Raw genomic sequence first — 19,105 nt, 5'->3', positions numbered from 1 at the left:
TTTCATAAGCTTGATGGTTATTTAAATTTTGTATCTTGTAAACTATGTTTTTATATTTGTTATCCATTTTTTCAATGGATTATTTGGTCTCCTCGTAAATGTTAAAGAGCTCCTGCTATATTATAGGTATTTTTGCCTGCCCTCTAGGGTTATACACTTTTTATTTCCCCCAAAATCTTGTATTTTTTATAGCATCTTTTGTCATGCCATAAAATTCAGGTTTTGAATTTTATTTAGTCACCTATGTTTGTTTTCTCTTACAGTGTTTCTACCATCTCAAAAAGCCTAGCTCACCTGTCTCTAGATTACATTTATGATTCCTAGGTTTTCTTATATGATTTTATTTATTTATTTTATATTTTAACCTTTAATCCACTGCATCCATCTAGGATTTATTTTTGGAAGTGGTATAATATAAACATCTACTTTTCTTTTCTTCCAGATGAATAAACAGTTTGCCAACTCCTTCTATGAAATAACTCAGCCTTTCACCACCAAATTGTAATACTTCTTTTGTCACAGATTAAGTCCCCATTTATATTTGGATCTATCCCTAGATTTCTTATTTCACATATCTGTTTATGCCTACTTCAATACTTACTTATTGATTTAATTAGAGTGGCTTTACAGGATTTTCTGACATCTGCTAAATCAGATTACACCAATAACTTTTGAGGTAGTTAGCAAACTTAGGTAGATACATGAAAAACCTATTTGCTAGACATTAGTGGGATGCAAGCAGAAACCAATATATCAAAATAATATTTTCGTAATTATAATTTTTTTCAAAATCTTTTTCTCAAGTCTATTTTTATTTATTTTTTTCTTCTACCTCCCCACAAGGTCTATTTTTATATCAACAGGTATGGGAAGAAAAGTTTTTAATGTGCTCTTATAAAAATGACAGTTTGGTTTATTTTTCAATCCTTAAGCGACGTACTGTATTAATGATGCTGTTTCCTTGATTCACAGGCTGGTTCTTCAGAGGAATCATCCCTGACTGTGTCATCACTCTGAGCTCTGACTGCGCTCCCCTCCCCCACCAGTGGGAACACTACTCAAGAGAGCTCTGGAGTGCTCCTGAAAAGAAATTCCATGGGGACTGTACCTGACCCTCTGAGATCAGCTAAAACTTCCCTGATTGCAGCTTCCGGAAAAGAAGACGATCTAGGAGAGCCACAGGCTGCCTCACCTCGGCATCGACCAGCTCTCCTGTGTAAGAATGCCAATGGCTTTTCAGGTGCCCCTGCAGAACCAGACCTCAGCCCCAGGGCAGCTGCCGAAGCCCTGATGCAGGTTTGTGAGCATGAGACCACCCAACCAGATATGTCTTCTCCTGGTGTCTTCAATGAAGTGGAGAAAGCACCTGCCACATTCAACTCTCCCGGCAATCCCCAGCTGCCAGGGAGCAGCCAGCCCGCAGCATCAGCCCCGAGTTCTGCAGCAGGAAGGGATCTTATACACACACCATTGACAATGCCCGCCAATCAGCACACCTGCCAGTCCATCCCAGGTGATCAGCCCAATGCCATCACCTCATCCATGCCTGAAGATTCCCTGATGAGATCACAGAGAACCTCAAATAGAGAGCAACCTGAGAAACCAAGTTGTCCTGTGGGAGGCGTCCTCAGTAGCAGCAAAGATCAGGTGTCCTGTGAGTTTCCTTCTCCAGAAACAATCCAGGGAACAGTGCAGACTCCAGTGACAGCAGCCAGGGTGGTCAGTCACTCATCCTCTCCTGTAGGTGGACCTGAAGGGGAAAGGCAGGGAGCCATCTGTGACTCTGAAATGAGGTCCTGTAAACCTCTAACTAGAGAATCTGGATGTTCAGAGAACAAGCAGCCCTCTATCACTGCCTCGGGCCCCCAAGGCACAACTTCTGTGACACCTCAACCAACCCCCCTCACTAGCGAAACTTCGGCATGTCCCCCAGGTCCAGAGAAGGTGCCGCTGCCAGCACAGCGTCAGATGTCAAGGTTCAAAGAAGCCAGTACGATGACCAACCAAGCTGAAAGTGAAATCAAGGAAGTTCCCAGCAGGGCTTGGCAAGATGCAGAGGTGCAGGCAGTGGCGAGTGTCGAGAGCAGATCCGTCTCCACCAGCCCCAGTATCCTCACTGCATTTCTGAAGGAAAGCCCTGCTCCTGAGCATTTTGAACAAGAGCAGCTGCGTGTCATTTGCCGCAGCAGTGGGAGCCACACACTGGAGCTCTCTGACAGCACGCTAGCCCCCCAGGAATCCAGCCAGTGCCCTGGCATCATGCCACAGGTGCACATTCAGGCAGCTGCAGCTGAGTCTACAGCTTTCCAACGGGAAAATAAACTTGCGAGCCTACCAGGTGGGGTCCTTAAAACCTCATCAATCAATTTGGTCTCCGGTAATGCCCAGCATACGTGTAAAGAAGATGGGAGGTTAGCAGGAATGACTCCAGCGAGGGAAGAATCAACTGCTAAAAAGCTCGCAGGTACTAATTCTAGCTCCCTGAAAGCTACCGCCATTGACCAGATTTCTATCAGTGCATGCAGTCAAGCTGAAACAAGTTATGGATTGGGGAAATTTGAAACCAGGCCATCTGAGTTTGCAGAGAAAACGACAAACGGCCACAAAACAGACCCAGATTGCCAACTATCTGACTCTTGTGGCTCTATCAGCAAAGCTGATCATTCTGGGAGCTTGGATCCCACTAATAAAGGAGATGCAAGGGAAAAGAAGCCTGCATCTCCTCAGGTAGTAAAAGAAAAAGAGTCTACTGGCACTGATACCTCGGATGCCAAAACCCTACTGCTCAATCCTAAATCCCAAGAAAGTGGAGGCACAGAATCAGCTGCTAATCCTACACCCTCACCAATTAGGAAGAACCAGGAGAGCACCTTAGAAGAAAACAGACAGACCAAGACAGCCACCAGCCTGAGCCTGCCATCTGATCCCATGGGTGACTCCAGCCCAGGTTCCGGCAAGAAGACCCCATCTCGCTCCGTCAAAGCCAGCCCACGCAGGCCCAGCCGCGTCAGCGAGTTCCTCAAGGAGCAAAAGTTAAATGTGACAGCAGCTGCGGCTCAGGTAGGACTCACTCCAGGAGATAAGAAAAAGCAGCTTGGCGCAGACTCCAAGCTCCAGCTGAAACAGTCCAAGCGTGTCAGGGACGTCGTGTGGGATGAGCAGGGAATGACCTGGGAAGTGTATGGTGCATCCTTGGACGCAGAGTCCCTGGGAATCGCGATCCAGAACCATTTGCAAAGACAAATCAGGGAACATGAGAAATTAATCAAAACTCAAAATAGCCAGACCCGGAGATCCATTTCCTCAGATACTTCTTCAAATAAGAAGCTCAAAGGAAGGCAGCACAGTGTTTTCCAGTCCATGCTGCAGAACTTCCGACGCCCCAACTGCTGCGTCCGCCCTGCCCCTTCTTCTGTGTTAGATTGAAAGGGAGTATTTATGGGAGTTTGTGTATAAATTTACGGTATTCACATGTGTCCCTCTATGTCAAAGCTTGCTTAGTTTTTTGCTGCAAGACTAGGAAGAAAAAGCAAGTCTTCACTATAGGAAATTGCTATTAAAAATTGTTAGATCCTTTGACCTGGAGCTCTATAAACAAAAATGTCATTTCAATTTGAAAGAAAGAACAAGAGAAGAGAAACAAGCTTCACTGAAGGTTTGCAACCTTAACAAATTGAAAATAATACTCATTGGGTTTTTAAAAATACGATGTTGTTCATAGAAATAGCATTATTATATCATTATACATGTATTATTTTGTATAACTGCCTCAATTTATCACACAATAGTATTTCCATTAAAATCCCTGCTTCATATTGAAAGTAGCAAAAACACTATTGGCAAAAACATTGTTATAATTTCTAGTCTTATTGCAGTAAGAATGCTGTAACCACACAAATTATAAATAGGTGATAAGAACCATAATGAAAAAAATGAGAACAAATTTGATTCATTCCTAGGCCAGATAACATTAAATAAAAACAGTTAAATGTGTAAAATACGAAATATGAATTAATGTTTGTAAACATCTGCGGACAACTCTTTTTATAAACCTTCTTATTGCTGTTAATAAATATAAGAAAGTTATATTAGGAACATTAGCTAAGCTTTTGACTATGAAAACTGCCTACATTAAACATGGATTTATATAGACCCATTTTCCTGCACTGAAGGCAAGGCGCATCTCTGTGATTCTGACCAGACATATTCATATTTTCTTACCCTAGAGGAAGTACATGGGACTGAATTCTTGAAAAGAGCCATCAAATTAGGGATAATACTAAATTGATATTGTGCAGGTGTTCTCCAGTGATATTCTACTGAGAATGCTAAGGTTCTGGTCAGGAACTATAAATAGCAGATTACCAAACACTGCTTTTTCTGTGATGATAAAAGCCTCATAAGTAACAAAAACAATGTTTAATTTAGACTCCTGTAAACAGGATGCAATTAGTGATTTTTTTTAATTGGGTTCAGTAACTTCCAGTAACAAATGTAGTCAACGCCAAATTAGAATGTGAGCTTCCTTACAATTTTTGTACATAGACTACTATCATCTAATTGCTTAAATATATACTCTGGAGTAAAAAGGTAACTTCTGCAAACTTATTGATTTTAAGAGAAATACCCATAATATCCTTCAAACCCAATGAAAGAAGAGGCCTTTACGAAAACGTGGCTTGTGATTTGGGTGGATTATACTTCCTGGGACCTTGGCCCTCCCGTGTCTCCAGAAGAGACGTGTGTCCCGAGACACATGAGTATCCTCCAAGGCACTGGCCTGGATGAGCAGCATCGGCTTGAGAATTGGGGTAGTGTGGAAAGGAAGAATGAACAACGGCCCTGGGAAGGCTTCCCTTCCTGCAGACATTGTTGGGGGAGTGCTGCTCTCCATTTTGCGTTTAGAAAACCAGACTTAGATGCTGGAGGGGCACCGGTTGTCTTCTTTGAACTCATTCCCCGTAATGAGCTAGAAAAGAGTATCTAACCATAGGTATTCTCTCTAGAGACTCATGTGTCCCGTGGGTACAGTCAATTCACAGTATCTGTTCTGGCTTTTTTCACTTTAATTCTGTTCTGCACGTTCTGAACATATGCAGGAAAAAAAATCATTCCTGAACTTAGCACAAGCTACACTCGACACAACCTAAATTAGTAAAAAGCCTCTGATTTATTTTGAAGCAATTTAACTGTAGACAAAGCTTGCATATATGGACCAGTATTCTCAGAGCCTGAGAGTTGTTACAGTTGTTCTATTTGGAAATTAGAAGGAATTTTTTAATAAGGCACATTTTTCAGTTTCTTACCCATTGGTGTCTATTAAGAATACTATGTAATGTCGAAATTTCCATCAAATTACCAAGCAAATTACTATTAATGATTAGAGATTTAGCCTAACACTCTCTCTTTGGGCCTTAAATACCCATTTGTAGTTGTGTTTGTGTCACTTCTGTCTCAGATGCCTCTGCCAGGACATAATCTCTCTGCTAACTCTTGCTAGCTGGCTTCTCCCTCCCACATGGGCATACATGCTGTGTATACACAGAGTACAGCCTGTGTACACAGTAGCAGCTGTCAACAGTGCCTACTCCAGATGGGTGGCCCCAGGTAATCCTCTGCTGTGAAGTGGCTAGAACAGGCTGTTCCTGCATTAAAATAGGTGAGAAAAAGGAATTTCGCCTCTGATAATAATATTTATTTTCATGACTTTAGAGTAACCACATGATTTGTAAACAGTTAAATGAAGCAGAGGCCTGAGAGAGTTGTTGGCATTTGTCTCACATTAAATACATTAAAATTGCTAGATTTGCTATTGTGGTTATGCCTATCAAAACTTTAAGAAAATTTGTTTAATGTACTAAGTTTAACTGATTTTCTTTGGTGCTGGGACCAAATTCTTCACTTCTACAACACTCAAGAGATTGTCACAAAATATTACAAAAATATTGTTTGTTTTGTGGCTCATTAAATCCTATAGAACTAACAGCTTTTAAGGACAATAACAGAAATATATCTTCAGATGGATAAATAAGATAGGGACCTATTCAAGACAGCAGCATTTTTGTATTGTGATACCTCCCCTAAGTTACTCTCACAATAAAACCTTATTTGAGAATTTTCCTTCACTTCAATCTGTGACATAGCATTAGGCATTTAGTATACCTTATTTGTGAAACCTAAGGTTCATTCAACAGATGAAGTTGCAAAACAGTTTTCTTGGCAGACTCTTGGAACTTGCTCAGTTTTTTCCTTACTTTACCTGCATAACACACATTGGGTTGAAAGTTGTTTGGTTTTACCCTTCATTTCTCTTAGATATGATTTGGTTCTTTTTCATGCATTTTATTTTTGAAATATATGGAGGAAATATTTTATTGAATCAAGAAATAGAAAATATTCCTTAAACCAGTAGTAAAAAGATGAGTTAGAACTCCATGTCTGGAAGACAATTCAACATTTAAAATATTAAGATGCTATACCACTTAACAAGTGAATACTAAAATTTTTAATTTAAAGATTGATTGTTCTGTTTTTATGACCATGAGAAAAATGCGACAGCTTCAGCTGTCATATGTTTATCTTGAATGCTTTTCTAATTATGTATTTCTGGATTATTGACTTTGAATGCCACAGACCACTACTTTACATAGAGTAAAATATTGATTAACCTTTGTGCTTTGGGTCACTGGCAAAAGTTGAACATCCTGTTAAGTCAAGGTTAACCAGAAACCTTTTTGTTCACGTCTGAAATTGAATATTTATAAAATGTGTTAGTATGTTTCCTGCCTTGATAAGTTCACCTATATTGAATGTAATTTGATCTTTGATAATTTTTTTAATCTTGAGAATTCTCTGATACTGTTTTGAATACCAGTGTTCACCATGTTATAAAGTTAAACATAAAAATTGAAATAAATTGAACTAAATATGCATGTGTAACATATACCTTAGAGGTTGGATTTCAGAACCAAATTCATAATAGGAGCTTGCTGTCTTAAAGTAGAAAGCAGAAGAGGAAAATAGCATTTGTTTGTATTCTAGCATATTGAGGTTTCACTGTTCCTAGCTTATACTAATGTTTTTCCTCTCATTTCTGGGAATGCCTGTCATTCTGAGAATCCCTATATATAGCATACCAAGAACAGAGTATGATGTTACTTTAAAATGTGTTTACAGAGGATATATGCAAGTGTGCTGTTAATATAAATTGTTTGGCCTTTTCTGCATCCACTTTGTTACTGTTTTGCTGCCAAAATGTGTGAAATGTGTGTCTTCTCTTCCTCCTACATATTGTGCCAAGTGTTTAAAATTTTGTCTACTCCTAGTAACACATAATTAACCACATCCCTTGTCTACTTTTATGAATCAGTATAAAGAAAAACAATGCATTAGGATAAGGTTTGCATATATGTATATGTGTTTTTATTGAAAACTGGGCACTTGTAGCCTCGTGTAGACCTCTACCTGCCTGATTTACTAATTATCTGTAATGCTGCCATGGAGATGATGCTGTTTACTCTCTCCTGCTTTGTTCTAAGTGGTGTTTGAGAAGTGAGGCCTGTGAATTTCCCTTTGTGATAGAACAGTGAACTCAGCAGTATCTTGGATAAGTGAGCCGACTACCTTATTCCCACACTGTTTTTGTCTACATGGTGAAATCAGAAGTCAAACATCCCCTTTAGTGTTTGTTATTTTACATATGTATCTGAGCATTTTGTTTTCTGTTAGCAATGCTTCCTTATGTTGTGCGTGGCCCTTTTTGGTTGATTCTCTCCAAATTCGGGTCAGCTGCTGCCACCTGGCAAATAACAGAGGATATGCTGAATCTCCTGTCCATCCTTGTAATGATATCCTTCTTAATGAAATTCTTCAACTGGCTGAGCAATTACAAATGTCATCTGTCCAGACACATGGGCTTAAGGATGTCTGCAAAATTTTAGACATTTTTGCAAATGGGAAAAAAAATAGTCTTGTAAATACTGAAACAGATTTCCATGAACTTTATCCTACTCTTGGAAAGAAAACAATTCTCCTTGGCTGCAGAAATCAAATAAGCTGGGTTTGCAATGACCAAGGACATAAATGAAGATGGATTGAAGTGGAAAAATTCTGTCTCCCAAGTGATCAGTGACATCTGCCAGAGGTCATTACAGCTACTTTTAACTGTGAACAGTCACCAGCTAAACTACTCACTTGCCACAACAAAATAACCTCTCTCAAAGTAAATCCAGTACATCTGTATATATGTGTAGATAGCAGCAACAAACAATCCTGAAACATTACTTTTGGCTGTTAGGTAAGTAAACGTGATGATAATTATAAACAACATTCAAATAACCTTGGACCTTGGTGAAATGACTTGTGGTGGCCAGAATGGTGCAACAAGATGTTAATTACAAGTTTTTTTTAAGACACAAATATCTCAGATACTAATAATGAGAATAAAGACTGTTGAATATGAAATTAAAGCCAAGCAATAATGTGCCAAAAAGAGGCAGTTATACCAGCAAATGCATCTATTATGGGCACACCATTATATAATGATGGTTTGCTTTATGAAGACTGACTGTAACCCACAGGATAAAATAAGCAAAGGCATAGTTTCTGCTTTCTTCCTGGAAAAACTTGTTTAGAAGCTTCATAAAGAGGTACAGCACTAATGAGCATTAGTCAGGATACAGTTGGCATCTATGTTTTTATGTGAGCCCAGAGGGAAGAGGAGCCACTCAAAGTCTTGCTGGCTTAAAACTCAAGACAGCTGCAACCAGAAGTTTTGTTGAAATGGAGACTTTAAACTTATGGTAATTACTCTTTCTGGACACTAGCATGTAGAAAGCAATTCAGTTAACTCTGCCCAGAGGATTACCAGCTTTAGCTGTGAAAAAATGGGCTCCCGGATGTAAAATCACTAAAACATGAGATCTTGTATCTAAAGAGGCTTCAAATGATGCCTTACAGAAAATGATGCTCCAGATGGGCACTTCTAAATGCTAACTCTTCATCAAGTATCTTTCTGGATTCAAGCTCAAAATTAATTGGCTGAAAAATAGTAGGAATAAAAATCACATATTTTACACTTTAGAAAAGGATATTGATGATCAACCTGCATGGTGATAATTATGTTGAGATACCCCAGTGATTTAATGATGTTAGAAAGAATTAAATGGGAGAGAATTGCTAACAGCTTTCTTGATCTCTTAACTATGGAGATGTCATTCATTTATTTCTGGGGTGAAAATTATAGCTTGCTTTTTGACATTGCTGCTAGTATTGTTCTTTGTTGCTTTAAAAATTGTCTCTCTTTAGAAGAACTCTTGAGCAGTTAAACAGTTTTTTTTCTGATTCATATCATTGCTTTTAATAACATGTAAAGGCTGTGTGTAGAGCAAACTATATAAAATGAGTAGAAAGGGCTTACTCATGTTAATCGGCATCCTTGATGATTTTAGTTGAGATTCCTTAACATTTATTTTAGATCACATCTTTACGTAACTTATTTTTCCTAATGTTTTCCATCGTGTCTTAAAATGATGCTGGTATATCAGGAGATTGCAGTATTATAGTCATACTCCCCAATCCCTAGAGGAGAGGAGAGACTAATTCTTGTTTTAAGGGCCCCTGGAGATACCTTTTATTAAGGTTGAAAAAGGTCAACACAGCCTGAAAATAAGAAAAATATATACTAGCAATTACTAATTTTCTAAATGTGTGTATCTCTGCTGTACTAATGTGTGAACAACATGTCGTGCATAATACTGTAGCTGGTCGTGGTATGTCAATACATTCTGTGAGTGTGTACAGTCTGAGTGATCAGTTTTCTATTTTTATGTGTAAAAAAAATAACTTGTCATATCCTATTTAAAGGCCAATTTCTGTATTCAGGCAGGCATATGTACATACATGAATAAAGCCAACAAAAGTGTGCACATGTATTCAGTAACAGAATTTGTCCTTTTATTTTTGAAGGTCAGAAAGGGCTGTTTGATTTTTTTTTATCATCTCTTTGAGTAGGTAACATAATTATCACAAAGGCTGAATATAGTAATCAGTACATTGGCATATTATTAAATACGCCAGGGCTAATTAACCATGCCATTAGTCACAGGTAAGGTCAGTTTTTTGACCACTGGGATAATTTACATTCCTCACACATCCTCTCCGTGTTAAGTGTGTGACTAGGATGTACATACTATGGGTGTGATTGTGTACATACCTTGTATGAATTATCTAAATCCTCAAAGCAGTTGCAGGAAAGAAGGAAGATGAAACAGTTGTTCAAAAGCCTCAAAAGGGCTAATCAATATATATTTTTCATTTTCTACACATAAAAATGTAAATAGCTTATCCACATATATATGCACACATAATACATTTTATTTATACTAGTATATTCAGATAAATCACAAATGAAAACCACTAATTGAAAGCTGCATATTTCCATGACTGCTCTGTTTTACAAATATTATTATTGGATCAGATGCCCCCCCAATTAATGGTGTTACTCCCTGGTAGCAGATTTTGTGCTTAGAAAACTCCAGCAACTGAAGCACAGACTGGTAACTGAGTAGCTACAGAGAATTAATGCTGCTCTTTAAGCACCTAATTTCATATTTGGAAATGGCAAACAGTGATGAAAATCGATTATGTTTTGGAGACTCCTTTTGGACATGTATCAATGTGTTGATTTGCACAAACCAATAAAAGCCCTACATTTTTTGGAAATGGATCCCTAGATTTCAAGCATGTATAATCACTCAAAGTGGATATGATCACAGGCATTCTTCTCTTGAGCTCAGCAAAACTATGCTTACCAACACTGAAGAGAAGTCAAAGATTTAAATGAAAAAAAATCGCAGATGATGTTGGTGAGATAATAGAATATGAGCAATGAACCCTTGGGTGGGGTTCCAGGGCACTTAAATTGCCTCATGTCTTGAGTTCCTTAAGATGGACTCAAACAAAAAATTAGTATTATCAATAACAGGTAATACTGTGTGGATTCTAACAACATTAGAATCATTAGCTGGCAAGTGTCAACTCTGAACAAGATTTGTCAGCTTATAATTCCAACCAGTTAATTGATATTGTTCGAATTTATCTCATTTCTTCTCAAAGGAAGTGCTCTATTAGGGATCAAAAAGTCTCACCTGGTTCTTAAAACCTAACACAATTTGACCTTGAATCCTTGACACTAAAAATTACGTTGGTTGGGTATCAGATTGAAAATATGCATGGAGGCTGGGCGTGGTGGCTCACACCTGCAATCCCAGCACTTTGGGAGGCCAAGGTGGGCAGATCACCTGAGGTCAGGAGTTCAAGACCAGCCTGGCCAACATGGCAAAACCCCGTCTCTACTAAAAATACAAAAACTAGCCGGGCATGGTGGTGTGTGCCTGTAATCCCAGCTACTCGGGAGGCTGAGGTGGGAGAATCACTTGAACCTGGGAAGCAGAGGTTGCAGTGAGCCAAGTTCGCGCCATTGCACTCCAGCCTGGGAGACAGGGCAAGGCTCTGTCTCAAAAAAGAGAAAATATAAATGGAAATACCGGAATCACCCCTTGATAGAGAATTCCATTTGGCAAAGTACAAACAATCACTTCTCTGTAGAAAGTTAAGAATAACATTTAAAAACATATTCATGTTTTAGAGAACGAATGTGCCATCGTTGTATATTAAATAAAAATAAAAGATTAACCAGCTATAAGAACACTACAATTACAACTAGAGTGGCAGTGTTTTTTAACTAATAAAAGTATACATGTTTATAAGTGCAGCATACCTGAAATCTTGATGTTTGTCAATACTTATGGTTGCTTCAAAGATAAATTTATGTGATTATTTTTGAAAGATGTGTATTAATTTAAATAATACCCAGAAAAATTATAACTTAAAAATTGCAGTTTTCAATATGAGAATCATTTATGTGTGTAAATACTCAACTAAGAAAGATCAAAAGTGTGGTATAATATTACAAGAAAAAATATTCAAAATGGAAAGTCCATTTATGAATGTATTAATATTAAATTCTAAAGTTATGTTTTTTCATAATGTCTATATACAAAGGCCATAAAGTCATTTCAGAAAGTTCTCATCCTCCAGATATTGACCAATAAAACTTCATTTCGTAGAAAAAAGAAGAAATGTTATAATTTATACAAAGATGAAGTAAGATTTTGGAATTACATATACTTACACCTTCATTTTGGATTTGATTTTTGAATGGATGCTTAAAATTCTGATATTCAACTAATGACTTAGTTTTACCATCAAAAAATTTAGATTATGATTTTTTGCATCTCACTTTTCATAATAAATGTAATATAGATACAATTTATTCTGTTTTTTGTTGATGTTATTATTGTTTCCAGTGCTATTGAAATCGTTCTTTTAACCATGAATATGCAGAATCAGTTGATTTTCCATGTGACAGCTTCTGCTAGGAATCTGCAGTGGAACTGGAAGTATTTGCAATGAAAGAACTTTTTTATTTAATTAAAATAGAATTCCCATAGAATCAACAATGCCTCCCGGTCATCAAATGCGAGGTTTTTCCTGTACTTGGTAGAGCAGTGTGTGTGTGTGTTTGTGCGTTGTGTGTTTGTTGTTCGGTGAGAATGATGAGAGCTGAGCATTGTGAAAATACAGGCAGGGGTGGGGTAACAGAGCTGGGTAGGGGTCCAGGGCACTTAGATTGCCTTATTGTCCAGGCTTAGATGCCTCTTACGCAGAGCCATCAGGTGTACCCTGTATAGCTCCAGCCTTTCTGCCTACTCCTGAGAAGATAAACTGGGATCCTGCAGTCTGGATTCCTAGAAGGAGATGGAAAGCCCAGCCATATCCCCAGTTTGACTTGACCAGTAGTAAAACTAGCACTACAATTTGATCCCTTTTTACCTCCTTGAATATCTTCAATTCATCAAGGATCTGTAAAGAAGGAGAGGTACAAGATATATGAAACCCAAATCTCAAAACAATGATTTAGTGAATTTCCCATGAACTTTAAACAGTGATTGCTTCAAAATTTCCGAGAGCCATACTCTCCCTCCAGCTGCTGTGTGTGTGTATAAATGCACACGATTTTAACCTAAAATGGTGCCCTGTGGCTGCCATTCTCTAACTCTTGCATACTTAAACATTTATTCTTGGCCAAATTAAAACCTCATGCATTTCCAAAGATATAAATGCCTTGCCTGGAGAAGTTAGATCTTGCAAGTCTCCGGAGGGCCGAGATAGTTTGTCTTATGCCTATAGCTGTTTATGTCCCACCAGTGGGTGTTTGTTTCATTAGGTGCCATTTCCAGCCAAATGTTCTCATTCTTCACATCTTCAATGTCGAGTAGCAAACAGAAGAACATCCTTCTTAGCATAATATTGCTTCACTGGACTGATTGTGAACTCAAAATACCTCTTGTTTCTTGTGAAGGGTTTGCCTTTTGTAAACAACATAAGATCACTTTTGGTCAACCACCCTGTCTGAGTTTATCTGGGCTGCTATAATAAAGTGTCATAAACTGGGAGGCTTGTAAATACATTTATTTCTTACAGTTTTAGAAGCTGGGAGCCCCAAAATCAAGGCCAATTTGGTGTCTGGTGAGGGCCTACTTGCCAGCTCACGTGTGGTGCCTGTTTGCTGTGTCCTCACACAGTAAAAGGGATGAAGTGTCCCCTCCCGGGCCACTTTCAAAAGGGCACTAATCTCACTCATGAGGGCTCTGTGACCACCATCTAATCACCACCCAAAGCCCCCACTTTCTAACACCATCGCCTTAGGAGTTCAGACTTCAACATGAGTTTTGGAGGGATACAGACATTTAGGCCATAGCACACACATTCTTAATGAACTTCTGAATGCCAACATTATTAAATTTTCTTCAACACCATTCTACACAACCACTGAGCTAATTTACAGAGTTCTAAAATGTTTAGACCCTTGTAACTATCTTAACAATGTTCTGAAGTTGGTTTTTCTAAATATATCACAGAGGTCTAACATAGTTGAAATTCAAATTGTCTGGATGGAAGCTGAAAGTGCTTGCAGAGATTTCTGGTGGGAGTACTGGCATCTCAAGAATGGTATTTCCCTACACCTTTTTTAGTCCCGCTTGACGTCTCTCAATCAAGCTGCAAAACAGCCTTGACCTGCCATTAAAAATAATAATAAGCAGAATGTCATTGCCAAAGATATTATAGGTGTTTAAAAGCAAGATAAGACTTCTTAAAGGGCTCCAAAGCATTTGCTTGTTATCTATGTTTTTTTAGCCCAAAGCCAAAACAAAAAATAATGCCTTTGTGCCAGACGTTTTGCTGGGCACTTCCATCTATGTCTCAACCTTAGGAGGTATAATGTATACATGCACAGTTTTACAATTTTTCAATGGCACAGACACTTGAGACATATAAATTGGATGATCACAGAGATATTGTGGTAAATATCTGGGCTTGGAATCAAAGGACCCTGGGTTCAAATCTCAGCTTCGAATCAAACAAGCTAAATTCTTCGGCTGAGTAAACCAAAACACCTCCCACCAGACCCCACCTCCAAATTTCAACATGAAATTTGGAGAGGATAAATATCCAAATTATTTCAGTGCATTCATCTGGAAACTGAGAATAAAAATGCTCACTTTGCAAATTTGTAGGAATTAAATGGCATAGGCAAAATATTGTTCTTTTCTTCTCTTACTCCTCTGAGTTTTGCTTTCTTCCACTTGAACTTTACCACTCAATTGTTAAAAGCCTTGAATTTTGCCATTTTATTCTATTTAATAAGCTTTTGATAAATCTGGATAAATAATAAGAATTTGTTTTGTTTTGTTTTGTTTTGTTTTGTTTTGTTTTCCCTCAGAGTCTCTCTCTGTCACCCATGCTGGAGTGTGCAGTGGTGCGATCTTAGCTCACTGCAAGCTCCTTCTCCCGGATTCACGCCATTCTCCTGCCTCAGCCTCCTGAGTAGCTGGGACTACAGGCGCCCACCACCACGTCCAGCTAATTTTTTGTATTTTTGGTAGAGATGGGGTTTCACTGTGTTAGGCAAGATGATCTCGATCTCGTGACCTCATGATACACCCACCTCGGCCTCCCAAAGTGCTGAGATTACAGGCATGAGCCACCACACCTGGCCTAAGAATGGTTTTAATGTATGACTGTGAGATACATAAAATGTGACTTTAAAAGTATTTTTATTTTTTGTTTAAAGCATGAGGGAAACACATTCCAACATGTAAAATTGTCAGACCTTTAAGAATTAAGAAAAGATTTTAATTAAGTTTAACTGGGTGACATTAAATGTGATTTCTAAAATATAAAGTTAAGTACTAATAAAATATTACTAATTTAAAAAGGGAGGAAAGGGGAAACAAAATTGGTAAATTTACCTACATTAACACTTAAAACTTTGATAAAAAGACTTCATAGACAAATTGAAAGAGAAGTCATGTACTGGAATCTAGCAAATAGAAAGAACACCTACAAATTAGTTTTAAAAGATGAGCAATAAAATAGATTACTCAAACTATATAAGTAAGCATCATAAACATTTGAAAATATGCTAAACTTCACTAACAAATCTCTAATCCCCACAGTTTAATGTCGCTGGGGGAAACCTTCCAGATTCATGGGAGTTGAATTAAGAGCTTTATGTCCAAGAGTTAGAAGAGGGTCCTTCGCCTGTATTAAGAGATCTTCCAGTTGGAGATACCTGGTGATGGGGGAGTGTGTGTATTAAGTCTGTTTTCATACAGCTATAAAGAACTACCTGAGACTGAGTAACTTGTAAAGAAAAAGGCTTAATTGATTAACAGTTCAGCATGGCTGGGGAGGGCTCAGGAAACTTACAATCAGGGCAGAAGCCAAAGGGGAAGCAAGGCACCTTCTTCACAAGGCGGCAGGAAGGAGAATTGCTGAGCGAAGGGGGAAGAGCCCCTCATAAAACCATCAGATCTTGTGACAACTCACTCATTATCACAAGAACAGCATGGGGGAAACCAACCCCATGATTCGATTACCTCCACCTGCTCTCTCCCTTGACATGGGGTTATGGAGATTACAATTCAAGATGAGATTTGGGTGGGGACCCAAAGCTTAACCATATCAGTGTCTGAGTGAGGCTGTAGGGGGAAGATTCTCCAAAGAGAACCTGGAAGCCCATGAGAGGAGTTCAATGTAAACACCTGCCACAGGCAGAGTGCAGCACTCAGGAAAGTGTGACCTTTCCAGACCCTCTTTCTTCCTCTTCCTCCCTGGTCTTCAACCAGATTATTTGGCAGAAATGGAATCTCTAGGGATGGAAAGAGAAAAGAATCAAAATCACAACCCTCTTCCCAATGTAGGTCTATAGGGCTTGTAAGGAGGAAACCCTGAGTTATAAACAAGTATTACAGTATTACTTACATGATTATTACATGAGACTTGGCATTTTAAATTTGAATTGAGACTATATTTGCAATTTTGAATGACCTGTGGCTGAATCAAGAAGTGTACCCAAAACTGAAATAGATGTTGTCACTAATGATGACCTTACCGTGATTATGAGATCTACTTAGCCCCTAAAGGCATCTACATTTGTGGCTTCTGCTCGTCTAGAGGCCCCAAAGTTACTATAGGTTTTAGAGGTCAGCAACAACATCAGACCCTCCACAGGCAGTGGAAAGAAAGAGTGCTGCAATTTTTTTAAGGCCCACTGTGGTAGGCAAAACCTGAAGATGCTCCCCAAGATTCCCAGCCTCTGGTATGCACACACCTTTTCCCCATTATTCAATCACTGCTGGATGTAATACAGGTTGTAATTAGGGAGATTATCTGGGTGGGCCTGACATAATCACATGAGCCCTTTAAAAGACAGAGTATTCTCCTGCTGATTCCAGAAGAGGAAGTCAGAGAGATGCTCCAGCTGGCCTAGGAGAAAGCAAACGTCCTTGTGAACTGCCTATGGAGGCCACATTTGCAGGAATTGCAGACAACCTTTAGGAGCTGAGAGTGATCCCGGCTGATAGCTAGAAGGGAAACAGGAACGCAGTTATACAATTGCAAGAAAATCAATTATGCCAACAACCATCTTGGAAGAGGACACCCAAGCTCAGATGAAGACTGCAGCCCTGATGGTCTCCATGATTTCAGCCAGAGAAAACCCTAACCAGAGAATCAAGCTAGCCTGCCTGGACTACAGAAATTGTGAGATAATGAATTTATATTATATTAAGTTGTTAAGTTTGCATTAGTTCATTGTGTGGCCACAAAACTAATACAACACCATTCAGCTCAATTAGGGATTCAAAATTGCCAAAGATCAATTTTTTAGTAAAGGACTTGCTTATGTCCATGCTACCCAAACCAGGACACACAAACCCTTCTATCCTGAAGCATCGATTTTACTGAAAAATGTGATGGTAGTTTTAATGAGTAAATGCTGAAGTCATTTTAATATTGTAGCAAACATAAATTTATTGTACTGGATATCTTTTATTTTCTCTTCTCTATCCATTCTTCACCCTTATTCATCTTGTCCTATGCACTTGGAGGCTGACTTGCAATGGCAGATTCAACAGGCTCCCTTGCCATCCTGCTATCCATTGCATTCAGCCATTCAGAAGTGCTGGCTAGAGGCGGTGGCGGGGAAGAGAGTAAGGTTGGAGCATTTGTTTCCTGAATACCCCCACCCCTAATAGGATGCCTCATGTTGGCCATGTCAAGCTCAACAAAGTCAGAACCCCTACCAGGCAGGTCTCTCCATTAGGCTGGGTCCTGTCAACTCCTCCTTCCCTTTGACTTGTCAGGCCTAAGAGTGATGTGCCTGACCCCAGTTTGTCGCTAGACAGTACTGTGCTATTACTTTATGATTGCCCTAAAACCTACCTATACCTTTATAAATAATCTGTTTATAACACTCTCCTCAATTACCCAGTTTGAAAATGACAGCAGTCTCCTGCTAGAAGCTGACTGATACAGGCATCAAAGGACAAATTCACAGTCTTCAAATGATAAAACAGGAGATTTTAGACCGATTTTTCTTTGGCTGGCTTCATCAATTCCCCTTTACCCCGCAGTTTTATAAGTTTACTATTCTCACCCACCTTTAGGGATAATACTGCATAAAATTTGAAAAGCATTTCTTTGTGTAAACAGTGTAGATCGTATGTATATATGATTTTCTTTACTATATGATAAAGTGTCATTTTCAGTAAAAGAGAAGCTACTGATGTAAAATAGGTACTAACTTGTCACAGATGTCTTCATGAATAAATATTTCATGAAATTATATGCCTCAATTTCCCCATTCACAAAATAAGACAGTATTATTTGTCTCTGGTCACAACTAAATTTATATATAAATTGTATCAGTCTGTTTTCACACTGCTAATAAAGAAAGACACACCTGAAACTGGGTAATTTATAAAGGAAAGAGGATTAATGGACTCACAGTTCCACATGGCTAGGGAGGCCTCACAATCATGGCGGAAGGCAAATGAGGAGCAAAGTCATGTCTTACAAGGCAGCAGGCAAGGGAGAGAGCATGTGCAGAGGAACTTTCCTTTATAAAACCATCATATCTCATGAGACTTATTCACTATCATGAGAAAAGCACCAGAAAGACCCACCCTCTTGATTCAATTACCTCTTACCGCATCCCTCCCATGACACATGGGAATTATGGGAGCTACAATTCAAGATTTGGGTGGGGACACCATCAAACCATATCATAGGTGATTATGCTTTGATATTTTGTCCAGACTGTTTCAATAATTACTAATAATGGCTGAGGTATATTAAGTGTTTACTACATACTAGACATTATTCTATGTTTCTTATACATAGAATGCTGGGAGGGGCTGCCGTGAAGGTCACTGACATGCCCTGTGCCCTGGAGACATTTTCCCCATTGTCTTGGTGATTAACATTTGGCTCCTCATTACTTATGCAATTTCTGCAGCCAGCTTGAATTTCTCCCGAGAAATGGGTTTTTCTTTTCTATCAGATTGTCAGCCTGCAAATTTTCCAAATTTTTATGCTCTGTCACCTCTTGAATGCTTTGTTGCTTAAAAATTTCCTCCACCAGATACCCTAAACCATCTCTCTCAAATTCAAAGTTACACAGATCTCTAGGGCAAGT

The 19,105-nt window shown here is 38.7% G+C and overlaps 1 protein-coding gene across 1 annotated transcript in view; it reads left to right on the top strand.

The window, feature by feature from the left end:
• The window catches only part of GPRIN3 (GPRIN family member 3), a 74,989-nt gene extending 56,817 nt beyond the window's left edge, over nt 1-18,172 (top strand). Inside the window, exon 2 of the mRNA XM_004039120.5 lies at nt 973-18,172. Coding sequence (XP_004039168.1) covers nt 1,096-3,426 — 2,331 coding nt within the window. The 5' untranslated portion in view covers nt 973-1,095 and the 3' untranslated portion in view covers nt 3,427-18,172. The remainder of the gene's footprint in view (nt 1-972) is intronic.
• Nucleotides 18,173-19,105: the final 933 nt, after the last annotated feature.

Source organism: Gorilla gorilla, chromosome 3 (assembly GCF_029281585.2).
Source record: "Gorilla gorilla gorilla isolate KB3781 chromosome 3, NHGRI_mGorGor1-v2.1_pri, whole genome shotgun sequence".
NCBI lineage: Eukaryota > Metazoa > Chordata > Mammalia > Primates > Hominidae > Gorilla > Gorilla gorilla.
The sequence above is the reverse complement of the archived record's forward strand: the minus strand, read 5'-3'. Positions and strand labels throughout refer to the sequence as shown.